Consider the following 12500-nt stretch of genomic DNA (forward strand, 5'->3'; position numbering starts at 1 on the left):
AAACAGGTCACCAAAAATGGAGAAGAGGGGGGAAGGGAGGGTGTGAGGAGAGTCAAAAGATTTTAAGATAAAGTATCAGATTTTTTTTCTTTCTTTCTTTTCTGAATGGGGAGGAAAGACAAAGAAGGTTAGATAGAGCGGTCATTTAGAGAGAGAGAGTGAGAGAGTGAGAGAGAGAGAGAGAGAGAGAGAGAGAGAGAGAGAGAGAGAGAGAGAGAGAGAGAGAGAGAGAGAGAGAGAGAGAGAGAGAGAGAGAGAGAGAGAGAGAGTGTGTGGGGGGGTGAAGGTTTCAAGCAAATTGCTGGTGGAGAGAATTTGTGCCTTATGAAAAAGACAGAATAACTGGATGTTGATTCTGAAGCAGTTAAGAGACAGTTTGAATATTTGTCATTGGATTTGAATCAAAGCCAATTTTTAAGTCACCATGAAGAGAAAAGAAGAGGAATTCATTGTCAGAATAAAAATGTCTTCCAAGTAATTTGTTAATAACTGAGACAGTCTCCATAAATATGAAATAAATGTGTCAAAACAAAGTTGAGTTCATAAAGTAATTGAACTCTATAGTCATATATTAGAAAAAAAAACACTTTTGTAGGCTGTCTCCATCTCTAAAATATATCATTGGTGAAATTCATAATTAAAATGTCATGTACTATGTCTTATTGTACTAGGTCATGTCATTCTCAAAGGCTATATATGGAGCCTGTCTTCCATTATACTTGAAACAAAAATGAAATCAAAGAATAGACAAAAAATTATGATAAATAACCCATAATAGAAGAATCCCCAAAAAAACTTTTTTTCTTACCTTTCCCCGAATCAGCATTGCGAATCACGACCTCATCTTTGCAATAGTTCTTGCCGGGGATCCTGGTGGGCTTAGCAAATTTCCCCGAGTTCCTGATGATCTCCCCGGGCCCCAGAAGTGTCGGTGTGGGTGGGTGCTGTGCGGGGACCTGTTGTTGCTGTTGCTGCTGGTTGTAGATCGGCTGCTGGTAAGGCTGCAGCCCAGGGATCATCATCTGCGATGTGCTGGTGGGGGTCATGATGGTGCTTGGGGTGGTCTGGCCAGAGAGGTCGCTCTGTTGGTCGTCCAAGGCAGCTTCCTCAGCCTAGGGGTACATTGCAAGGTTTGTTATTTAGCTGCAATGTGAGGAATACTGGACTAGCAATATACTCGATTCTTTCAAATCTTTATTTGTTTTTTCCTGCGGGGCTTTTTTTGAAAAACTCATAAACATTTAATAACGTTATTTAAATACCAGTAGTCAGCATTTGTTCCATAGCTATGAATATTAAAGTAACATACATGGATCACCAACTGTTAATCAAAAAAAAAATAATAATAGCAATATGAAATAAAATAAAATCAATATACCTAACATTTCCTCAATAAAAAATAATAAAACAAAATCAAATTACAATATTTTAACCAACATTCCATTACTAAAATAAATACATTAATAAAAACAAATAAATGCATTAATAACATCCAATAAATACATTAATAACAACAAAGAAACACATAAATCAACAGATAAACAGATACACACAAAAAAATAAAAAATAAAAACACACACACACCTCAATCTGCACCAGTTTCTGCTTGTAATAATTGATGAGATTCTCGTTGGGCTGCCAGTGCATGGCCCTCAGCTCGATGACCTCCAGGAGACGGTATCTTGCGGCAAGATTGAGCCGGTCGTCCCTACACCCATTCCGCAGAGAGATGTAGCACTTGTCGAGCTGGTCTGTGTGGAGGTTTGAGGTCGTTAGTCATTTGGGGAAAGCGAAGGATGTGGTTGGAATAGGCTACTGCATTATAGTATGAATGGGAGTGGAAGTGTGTTAGCTGTGAACTGGGACGATGGTGAGGCTATGGAGAATGTGGTAATGGTGATAGGGGTGGTGATAGGGGTGGTGATAGTGGTGGTGGTGGTGGTGGTGGTGGTGGTGGTGGTGGTGGTGGTGGTGGTGGTGGTGGTGGTGGGGGGGTGGGGTGGTGGGGTGGTGGGGGTGGGGGTGGTGGGGTGGTGGTGGTGGTGGTGGTGGTGGTGGTGGTGGTGGTGGTGGTGGTGGTGGTGGTAATGGAGATAAAGATGATGATGATGATGATGATGATGATGATGATGATGATGATGATGATGATGATGATGATGATGACTGATGATGATGAAAAAAAAACTCACCTTTGTACACGTTTTCGAGCTGTGGCCCAAACATCTTGAGGTTTTCACACAGGGCAGCGATGGTGGGGTAGACACTGCGGTCGTAGGTGCCCGAGTTGAGGTACTGGGCGACCAAGTCCATGTCTGAGAGGACGTTTTCCACTGCAAGGTGAGAGAGGCTGGTTAGTGTGGGCTCGTGGGCTCTCTCTCTCTTTCTCTCTTTCTTTCTCTCTCTCTTTTTCTTTCTCTCTCTTTCTCTCTTCTCTCTCTCTCTCTCTCTCTCTCTCTCTCTCTCTCTCCTCTCATCTCTCTCTCTCTCTGCCTGTCTGTTTGTTTGTGAGGTGTCCTGTTGTCTTTTGTGTGTGTTGTTTTGTGTGTGTGGTGGTCTGGTTTTGGTTGTGTTATGGTCTTGTGTCTTGATTATTGTAATGTGATATATAGATATATAATATTAAATATTCCGTCGGCTTCCTCTTTTCCCCCGTTCCTGCTGTGGTCCCTTGCTCGGTCCTGTCTGCTCGTTCCTCGTCGGTTGTGCTGTGGCTCTCTGCTTCGTCGTTGCTCTGCCTGCTGCTTCGCTCTGTCTTTTCGCTCTCTTCGTCTCGCTCTCCCGCTCTGCTCTCTCGCTCTCGCTCTCTCTCGCTCTCGTCTCTCTGTCTCGCTGCTTCGCTCCGTCTCTCTTTCTGTCTCTGCTCGCTCTCCTCTCCTCGCTCTGCTCTCTCTGCTCTCGGTCTCGTCTCCGTCTTGTTCTCGCTATCCATCCATTCTGAAGACTTTTCTCGCTCGGTTGGGGCTGCTCCTCGCTCTGCTCTCTCTCGCTGTCGGCTCTCTCTCGCTCTGTCTCCTCTCGCTCGTCTCTCCTCTCTCTCGGTTCGCTCTCGCTCTCGTTTCTCTCTCTGCTCTCGCTCTCGTCTCTGCTCTCGCTCCTTCTCGCTCTCGCTCTCTCTCGCTCTCGTCTCTCTCTCGCCTCTCGCTCTCGCTCTCCTCTCTCTCCTCTCTCTCGCTTCGCCTCTCTTCTCTCTCTCTCTCTCTCGTCTCTCTCTCCTCTCCTCTCTCTCCTCTCTCCTCTCGCTCGCTCTCTCTCTCTCGTCTCCTCGTCTCCTCTCTCTTCGCTCGGCTCTCTCTCTCTCCCTCCTCTCGCTCTCTCTGCTCTCTCTCTCGCTCTCCTCTCTCTCCTCTCTCTCGCTCTCCTCTCCTCTCCTCTCTTCTTCTCTCGCTCTCGCTCTCGTTCTCTCTCGCTCTCTCTCTCGCTCTCTCTCTCTCTCGCTCTCGCTCTCGCTCTCTCTCTCTCTCTCTCTCTCTCGCTCCGCTCTCGTTCCTCTCCTCTCTCGCTCGGTCTCTCTCTCTCTCTCGTCTCCTCTCTCTCTCCCGGTCTCTCTCTCTCTCTCTTCGCTCGGTCTCTCTCTCTCTCTCTCTCGGGGTCTCTCTCTCTCTCCTTCGGCCTCTCTCTCTCTCTCTCTCGCTGGCTCTCTCTCTCTCTCGCTCGGTCTTCTCTCTCTCTCGTTCGGTCTCTCTCTCTCGCTCGGTCTCTCTCTCTCTCTCGCTCGGTCTCTCTCTCTCTCTCTCTCTCTCTCGGTCTCTCTCTCTCTCTCGCTCGGTCTCTCTCTCTCGCTCGTCGCTCTCTCGTCTCGTTCGGTCTCTCTCTCTCTCTCTCGCTCGGCTCTCTCTCTCTCTCTCGCTCGGTCTCTCTCTCTCGCTCGGTCTCTCTCTCTCCTCGTCTCCTTCTCTCTCTCCTCTCTTCTCTCCTCTCTCTCTCTCTCTCTCGCTCGCTTCCTCTCTCTCTCTCTCCCCTCTCCCTCTCTCTTCTCCTCTCTCCTTCTCTCTCTCTCTCTCTCTCTCTCTCTCTTTCTCTCTCTCTCTTTTCCTCTCTCTCTCTTCTTTCTCTCTCTCTCTCTTTCTCTCTCTCTCTCTTCTCTCTCTCCTTCTCTCTCTCCCATTCTCTCCTTCTCTCTCTCCCATTCTCTCCTTCTCTCTCTCCCATTCTCTCTCTCCCTCTCTCCCATTCTCTCTCCCTCTCTCCCATTTTCTCTCCCTCTCTCCCATTCTCTCTCCCTCCCTCCCATTCTCTCTCCCTCTCATTCTCTCTCCCCCCCATACAAAAAGCACAAGGGACTCACTCGACTGGTCCCCCAAAGTACAGATCTTGAGAGGGCGAGGCTTCTCCACCTTCCCCTTCCGGTTCTTCAAAGGCATGCTCATCTGTGTGAAGGAAAATGACATATATTAGCTTTTTTTTTTTTTTTTTGGGGGGGTGTATATTGGAGGATTTATGTGGAGGTATGTGTCAATCGGGTAGATTAGCTGTGTATTCGGCCTGCCTGCCTGCCTGCCTGCCTGCCTGCCTGCCTGCCTGCCTGCCTGCCTGCCTGCCTGCCTGCCTGCCTGCCTGCCTGCCTGCCTGCCTGCCTGCCTGCCTGCCTGCCTGCCTGCCTGCCTGATTTCTACTCCATCGCTTCAAAGAAACTGACTTGAACATATAAATTACACTCACCAAAAAAAATCATCATTCAACCAAGACAAAATTCCATAATACAAACGCCCGCAAGAAAAAGAAGAAAAATAAATCAGCGCTGGATTCGAGAAAATAAAAAAGAAGCAAATTTCTCTCCCAAACATGACTCACTTCTGGGTCGCCCAGTGAGAAGCGACGCCTTCGGATCCCTTTATTCAGCTTCGGCTTCGGCTTCGCAATGGTTTGCAACTGTGCATAATTAAGGAAAAGAAGTTTACGAGCTGTTTAGCATAAGTCTGATGACTGATAATGACTGATCCGTACTCCATACTGGCAAGTGAACTAAGAGAAATGTCTTTGCGCAACGGAACTCACAGAAATATAAGACTCACAATATGATAGACATTTTTTACAGATGAACAAACGCTTTCCTCACCTCCATGAGTATTCCAAAATTCAACGAACCAATCCTGAGCTAGCAATCACAGAACGAATGGCAGCCAGACATGCAAGTCAGACGCAGAATTTCGGACAAGTTCACCCCATGCATGGCGACATCATGACATCATGAACTGAGGATTATCTCCATAGACAAGAAATGTTTAGTCTAGTCTATGAGTAAACAGAACCCACGCTCTCATATCTCTCAACTTCTACCTTATCAGGCGGAGAAGAGAAACAGGAGAAGAATGAGGGTAAAGCAAATGAGAATACGATAGCCCTAATATTCGAAGCGTTTACACAGTACTCTATTTATACACACGAACTCGAAAATTATCTTGGGAATCAACAAGACTGAACGGAAAATCTTGTAACCGTTGGGAAACTGAAGCTGTTGTGTCTAGACCTTTTTCACTGCCAATAATACTGAACACACGAAGATTAAAATTAAGATGGAAAACAAAACGCAACTTTTCAGCAGTTTTGCTAAAATCATTTCCGTTTTCCAACAGCCAGTCCGTATAATAAACATTTCCTTTCCAGCAGCTCTTACTAAATCGCTCAAATCATTTCCCCCCTGAAAAAAAAACATTAAATTATACCATTTCCTCTCAGCCAAGTCCGCAAACTATCAAACTTTCCACTAACCCAAGCTAAAATACGATGGTTCGCGTTACTGAGGAAGTCGAGGCCAATTCGCGGGGAATAGAGGGAAGAGAGTTCGACGAAGCTTAGCGTGAACAGCCTCCAACTCGGCCATCTGGCAGACTCTGAAGTCCCACAGAGAGGCATTTTCTAAGGTTCTTGCAAAACTCTCCTCTTCTCGCTACTCTACTCTACTTTATTCTATTGTACTCTGCTCTGCTCTGGTATTTTCTAGGAGATGGAGATGGAGATGGAGGAGGAGGAGGAGGAGGAGGAGGAGGAATAGGAGGAGGAGGAGGAGGAGGAGGAGGAGGAGGAGAGGAGGAGGAGGAAAGAACGGAAGAGGAAAAAGAGCGTGGAGATAATGATAGGAGATGAGGGAGGGGGGGGGCTGATGGAGGAGATGGAGGGGAAGGCAGGGAAAATTGGTGGATCTCAGGAAGGAGGCGGAAGAAGAGGAGGAAGCAGAGGAAGAGGAAGAAGTAAAGGGGCGGGACGAACTATTGAGCCAAGAATAAGTTCCGACAGAGACAAACGCAGATGATGCTAGAGAGAGAGAGAGAGAGAGAGAGAGAGAGAGAGAGAGAGAGAGAGAGAGAGAGAGAGAGAGAGAGAGAGAGAGAGAGAGAGAGAGAGAGAGAGATAAGGAACGATAAAGAGACGCCAAGAAGAGAGAGAGAGAGATAAGGAACGATAAAGAGACGCCAAGAAGAGAGACAAAGAAACGCGAAACAAAATTCCCCAACAAAGGGAGCCACGCCTTATCGACAACATTCGTGACCGAGAAACATTTACAAGTTACAAGGGATAGGGACATCTTGCGTCTGATAAATCTTGTTATACGAAAGAATTGTATTTTATGTCAGATTAAACGAACGAACAATCTTGAGTTTCATGAAAATCCGATTCGTTCAACGAGAGGAACGCTTAACGGCTTATCGAAATTAGAGGAACGTTTAACGGCTTATCAATTAGCTAATCGTTTATTTATTTATTTATTTATTATTTTTTTCAAAATCAGAGGAAAGTTTGACATCTTATCAGAAGCAGAGGGACGCCTTAGCTTTACTTTGATGTTCCCGAAGCCCCTTCGCGCGGACGCCTCCGCCCCAAACGTTCCTTCGGAGGCAGAGAGGAACGGCCTCCGCCACCGCAGCGAAGAACGGACCTGCGGTGAGCCTTTCCCTTCATCCGGGAGTTGCCTTCGGGAATTTATTATCCAGTATTCGTAATTCCATCTTTATCCAATTCTTCGATTTTCAGGAATTTCACCTGTTATATTATTCCCGCCCCCCCCCCCCCCTGTCATACTGCCGTGGGAGTTTCGGGGGGGAAGTAGAAGCTGGGGTAAACGATCGGGTAATGTGGACGTCTTCGCATGATTGGAGACGGAAACTGTTCAGGTAGATATGCGTATGTCTATGTGTGTGTGTGTGTGTGTGTGTGTGTGTGTGTGTGTGTGTGTGTGTGTGTGTGTGTGTGTGTGTGTGTGTGTGTGTGTGTGTGTGTGTGTGTGTGTGCTCAATTACTAGCATATCGGCACGAACTTTTTACCTGAACTGTTCATCAATGCTGCTCATGCACGTAGCCTGTCAGTGTGGGCAGGTGTGGGAGAAGCAGCAAGGTGTGGGAGAAGACGAAGGACGCGGGGAGAGGGGAGAGGAGGGAAGAGAGTGATGAGGGAGGGAAGAGGAATGAGGGAGATAAGGGGGAGGGGATGATGGAGGAGGATTATAAGGGAGGAGGGAGATGAGGGGGAGGGAACTAGGTAAGGGGGAGAATGATGAGGGATAGGGAGGAGGGATAAAGGTGATGAGAGAAGACAAGAACAGGAAGGAGGGAAAAGGGGGACCGAGGAAAGAGGAATGAGGGGGGCGCAACATCACGACGAACACCATGACATCATCGGAGGGGGAGGGCAGGGGGGAGGGAGGCGCACCATGACATCACCACAGTGGGCGGGCCATCCCGTTAGCCACGACACTGCCGAGCCGCCCACGTCGCGCTCGCGCCCCTGCACAGTGATGATGACAGAGGTGATGTAACGTCAGGTAGTTGAGCTTTCGGTCGGTTGTACAACGTGCTTTGTGCAAGCAGGGGGAGGGGAGGGGGGTTTACATACATACATATATGCATCATGTATGTATGTATGTATATGTACGGACGTGTTTTATGTGTAAATGTATATGTATATGTATGTTTATGTATGATTATATAAATCTGTATATGCATGTGTATATACATGTGCATAAACATGTTTATGCACATTTATATGTATATGTATATATAAATATGTCTGAATATCTACGTAAATGCTTTTTTTTTTGTATGTATGCGTATGTATGTATATATGTATGTATGTATGCATGCATGTATAAGTATGTATGTATATGTATATGTAAATATATATAATATATACATATATATACATATATATATATATATATATATATATATATATATGTGTGTGTGTGTGTGTGTGTGTGTGTGTGTGTGTGTGTGTGTGTGTGTGTGTGTGTGTGTGTGTGTGTGTGTGTACAAACACACACACAGAACTAAGCCTCACGACTGGCAATTATCTAAGCCGTCAGCTCGCCAGTCTAGAGGCAGACATCCCCTTGTAAAACATATTGGATTTTCCGCCCACACACTTCATGTACGTCGCCAGCAGAATGTAAACAAAAGCACTTTCTCCCTGGATACCCAACTTTTTATATTTTCATATTTTATTAATTTATTTTTTCCCATTTGTTAATTCATTTGTTTATAACTATTATTATTTTCTATCTCATAGTTTATGTATGTATATGTGTATGAGTGGGAGAGCGTATGTGTGTATGAGTAGGTAGATGAGTGGATGAATGAGTGAATGTATGAGTATGTGAGTAAGAGAGAATAACTTAGTGCACGAGTGAGAATGAATGACTGAAATATGATAAAATGAGTGAGTATGATTATCCTCACACACGCAATTAATTTCGACCCTACTATCTCCGTATTCACAAAATCCATAAAAAAAATGCGAGAAAAAGAAATGCAAGCGATTACCCCATAGTTTACAATCACTCCCCACCCCCACCCCTCACCCTCTAGCCTGCCCCCTCCCCCTGATCGACTGCGGCTTCATTAACGAGCAATAATTAGAGTTCGTAACGATGGCTGCGTCGGAGAAACTCTGGGAAGAGAAAGCTACGGGCGACGCCTCTTCCCTCTTTTACTGTCTTTTTTCTATTTCTTGTTCTTCTTGTTCTTCTTCTTGTTCTTGTTCTTGTTCTTCTTCTTGTTCTTGTTCTTCTTCTTCTTCTTCTTCTTCTTCTCTTTCTTCTTCTTCTCCTCCTTCTCTTCTCTTTTCTTTAATTTTCTTCTTTTCCTTCTCCTCCTTCGACTTCTTCTTTTCCTTTTTATTTTTATTTTTCCTTTTATTCCATTCCTCCTCCTTGCTGCTGCTCTAAATATTATTATCATCATCATCACCATCGTCATCATTATCATTGTTCATATTCGTATCATTATTCATCCTCTTCCTCTTCTTCTTCTTCTTCTTCTTCTTCTTCTTCTTCTTCTTCTTCTTCTTCTTCTTCTTCTTCTTCTTCTTCTTCTTCTTCCTCTTCCTCTTCCTCCTCCTCCTCCTCCTCCTCCTCCTCCTCCTCCTCCTCCTCCTCCTCCTCCTCCTCCTCCTCCTCCTCCTCCTCCTCCTCCTCCTCCTCCCCCTCTCCCTCCTCCTGAATATGATCTCACCGCAGAGTGAGGAAAAAAAACGTAAACAAATAAAGATGGTTTTTTTTCAACCCCAGAGCTAGCGGTTCAACAATACAACATCGATCAGACCCAAATATGAATATGTGGCCAAATACAGTAGGCTGTCAACTGCAATAAGAAGTCAGATGCTAGATGCAATCGGAATTCAGACACAGGACTAATCAACGCACTTAGATTTAGCTTAATAGTTTAATGCTTCGGAGAGGTCAACCGGGCACGCAAAACGCAGTTCTAATTGTTGCTTATATGGACATGGAAATTTAAAAAAAGTGAAGAAAAGCAAATCAAATAGTCTGTAGAGATAAAATTAATAAGTAAATAAATACAAAATAAGAAAAAATACAACCCGTACTAGATCATTCACCTAAAAAAAAAATTCAAAAGGTCTGTGAACATGCCACACCTTCGGACATCGTTTTAGAATGGCATTTTCTATGGCAAAAAAACGAAAGAGGGGAGACTACGATACAAATGGAGATTATAATTCGAAAGGAACAGGTAACATACGCAGAAAGGTCACCTGATCTAGAAAGGAGAAAGGGAGAGAGAGGAAGAGAGAGATAGAGAGAGAGAGAGAGAGAGGAGTCACTTGTTCCCGGAAAAAAAGTAACGTGGAGAAGAGACAGGAAGATAAAAGGTTGCTGAAGGAGAAAAAAAATCGGCATAAGAAAAACTGGAGAGGAACTGGAGGATCAGAGTGAATGGCGGGAAACGGACGAGAATAACAGTGAAACGAATTTAGAAGAGAGAGAAAGAACGATGAAGGGCGAGCAAGAGAAAGGAAACTAAAAGAATTAGACTTAACAATAAGAATTTACACGCTTTTCAAGCTGGAAATTGAAAAAAAAAGTGACAGATTGAAAAGGAAAAGGAGAAAAAACTCATAACAGAAATTCCAGGAAGCGAAAGATAATGACACGAGGGAAGAGAACTTTGATAAACATTTAACCAAAACATAAATGAGAGAGAGAGAGAGACAAAGGGAGACGAAATCTCCATAAAACAAGCACCAAAATAAAACAAAAAGAATTAAGGAAAAAACTACAAACGAATGAAATAAACTGGCAAATAAAAAAAAGAACAGATAAGAACGAAGAGATAAAACCAAAACTGGAAAAAAACAATAACCAGAAAAATTCACCAAAACACTTCAACCATAGACAAAATAAAAGGTAGAGAGAGAGAGAGAGAGAGAGAGAGAGAGAGAGAGAGAGAGAGAGAGAGAGAGAGAGAGAGAGAGAGAGAGGAGAGAGAGGAGAGAGAGAGAGAGAGAGGAGAGGGAGAGAGAGGGAGAGAGAGGGGAGAGAGGAGAGGAGAGGAGAGAGAGGAGAGAGAGAGAGAGAGAGAGGAGAGAGAGAGAGAGAGAGAGAGAGAGAGAGAGAGAAGGCACAAAAAATCCCCGAAAACAAAACCCCATAGCGACGCCTTTCACCGCGGTCGGGATGGAGCCCTTGTGATGCTCGGCGCTGCGCTAACCGTCTCCTTCCTGTTCCTGTGTCATGGTTGGTCTCGGGTGGTCTCGCTGCTCTTCTTCTCCTCCTTCTTCTTCCTCCTCCTCTTCTTCTTCTTCTTCTTCTTCTTCTTCTTCTTCTTCTCCTTTTTCTTCTTCTCCTCCATCTATTTCGTTTTTCTCCTCTTCTGCTTCTCCTTCTTCTCCTCCATCTTCTTTGTTTTCCCCTTCTTCTTCTTCTCTGCCTCCTCCCTCCATCTTCTTCGTTTTCTTTTTCTTTTCTCCTTAGCTGTGATTTTTTCGTCCTTCTTGTTTCTTTCTCCTTACTATTTATTAATATCTTCAACATGTTCTTGTTTTCGTGTTCTCCTCTGTCTTCTTTTTCTCTCCCTTCTTTCTCTTGTTCTTCTTGATCTTATACTTTTTCCTTCCTCTTTCTCTTCTATCAAAAATACAACCTTCATGATAATTATAACCTCATTAACCACGACGCCGTTAATAGCCCAAACGTAATTAAGGTGATAGTAACAGACCGCTAAAATCACCGAAAATAAAAAATAAAAAATAATAATAATAAAGAAAGAAAGAAAGAAAAGTGCTAAGAAAAAAATAAACAGACATTTACACATCAATCATAAACAGATAGGTAAATAAACCGAATCACACAAAGCAAATAAAGAATCCTACATAACAAGAAAACGATAAGCCTCGCGGTGTAGTTAGTTAAACCGAGGACCAGAAACCACGAAATTGACCAGAAGCGATTGTGACGAAACCGGAAGTAGACTACACCCTCTCTCTCTCTCTCTCTCTCTCTCTCTCTCTCTCTCTCTCTCTCTCTCTCTCTCTCTCTCTCTCTCTCTCTCTCTCTCTCTCTCTCTCTCTCTCTCCCCCCCCCCTCCCTCCCCACACACATATATCATAACATTTCCCTAGCTCTGTAAGTTCTGTATTTTTATTTGGCATACGAGTTGATTTCCTTAAAATGTTTGTTTATCTTTGTTGGTGTATATATACCGTCTGTCTTTTAGTCTATGTCTATCTTTATGCTTTAAGTTTGTCTTACATTTTTGGTCTACTTCCCCCGTGACTTTATCATTTTCTATGTATTTACCTTCTCTTTCTCTGTTTATCGGTTCTCTCTCTCTTCGCATGTTTTAATCTTCCTGCCGATCTATCTATCTATTCTTCCCACCTTCTAACACACAATTATCTATCTAATCCTATCTATCCTTTCATCTACTGACTTATCGATCTATCAACCTTTCTGGTCAATTTTCACATTCGCTAAGACAACGCACCTTTCCGTAATTATACATCACACGGATACACTTACTTCTTCCCTTTTTTTTGCATTATTATGCAATTTAGTTGGCAACAACCTGTCCAGCGGTCTGCCTGACTGACTTTCTACTCCAAAAATACAAGCTGGAATTTCTTCTGGCAAATGAACTAGCCTTTTTTTTTTTACTTGTTTTTAATCACTTGTAACATTTCCTTTCCTAAGACGAAAATATACGTTGTCGTTATTATGTAACTGTTTCGTTTTTTTTTTTCGTTTTTCGTTTTGATTCCGGTGCAGTAA

General features: G+C 44.0%; 1 protein-coding gene across 9 annotated transcripts in view; it reads right to left on the reverse strand.

Annotated features, from left to right (window-relative positions):
• LOC119591627 (eukaryotic translation initiation factor 4E-binding protein Mextli-like) overlaps nt 1-12500 on the reverse strand; it is a 60605-nt gene that overhangs the window by 15246 nt on the left and 32859 nt on the right. For all 9 annotated transcript variants that reach the window (XM_037940410.1, XM_037940426.1, XM_037940384.1 and 6 more), the window contains exons 2-5: nt 4286-4367; nt 2190-2330; nt 1585-1751; nt 809-1112 (exon numbers count right to left, since the gene is read on the reverse strand). In XM_037940410.1, coding sequence (XP_037796338.1) covers nt 809-1112; nt 1585-1751; nt 2190-2330; nt 4286-4367 — 694 coding nt within the window. The remainder of the gene's footprint in view (nt 1-808; nt 1113-1584; nt 1752-2189; nt 2331-4285; nt 4368-12500) is intronic.

This window comes from Penaeus monodon, chromosome 3 (assembly GCF_015228065.2).
Source record: "Penaeus monodon isolate SGIC_2016 chromosome 3, NSTDA_Pmon_1, whole genome shotgun sequence".
In the NCBI taxonomy this organism is placed as follows: Eukaryota; Metazoa; Arthropoda; class Malacostraca; order Decapoda; family Penaeidae; genus Penaeus; species Penaeus monodon.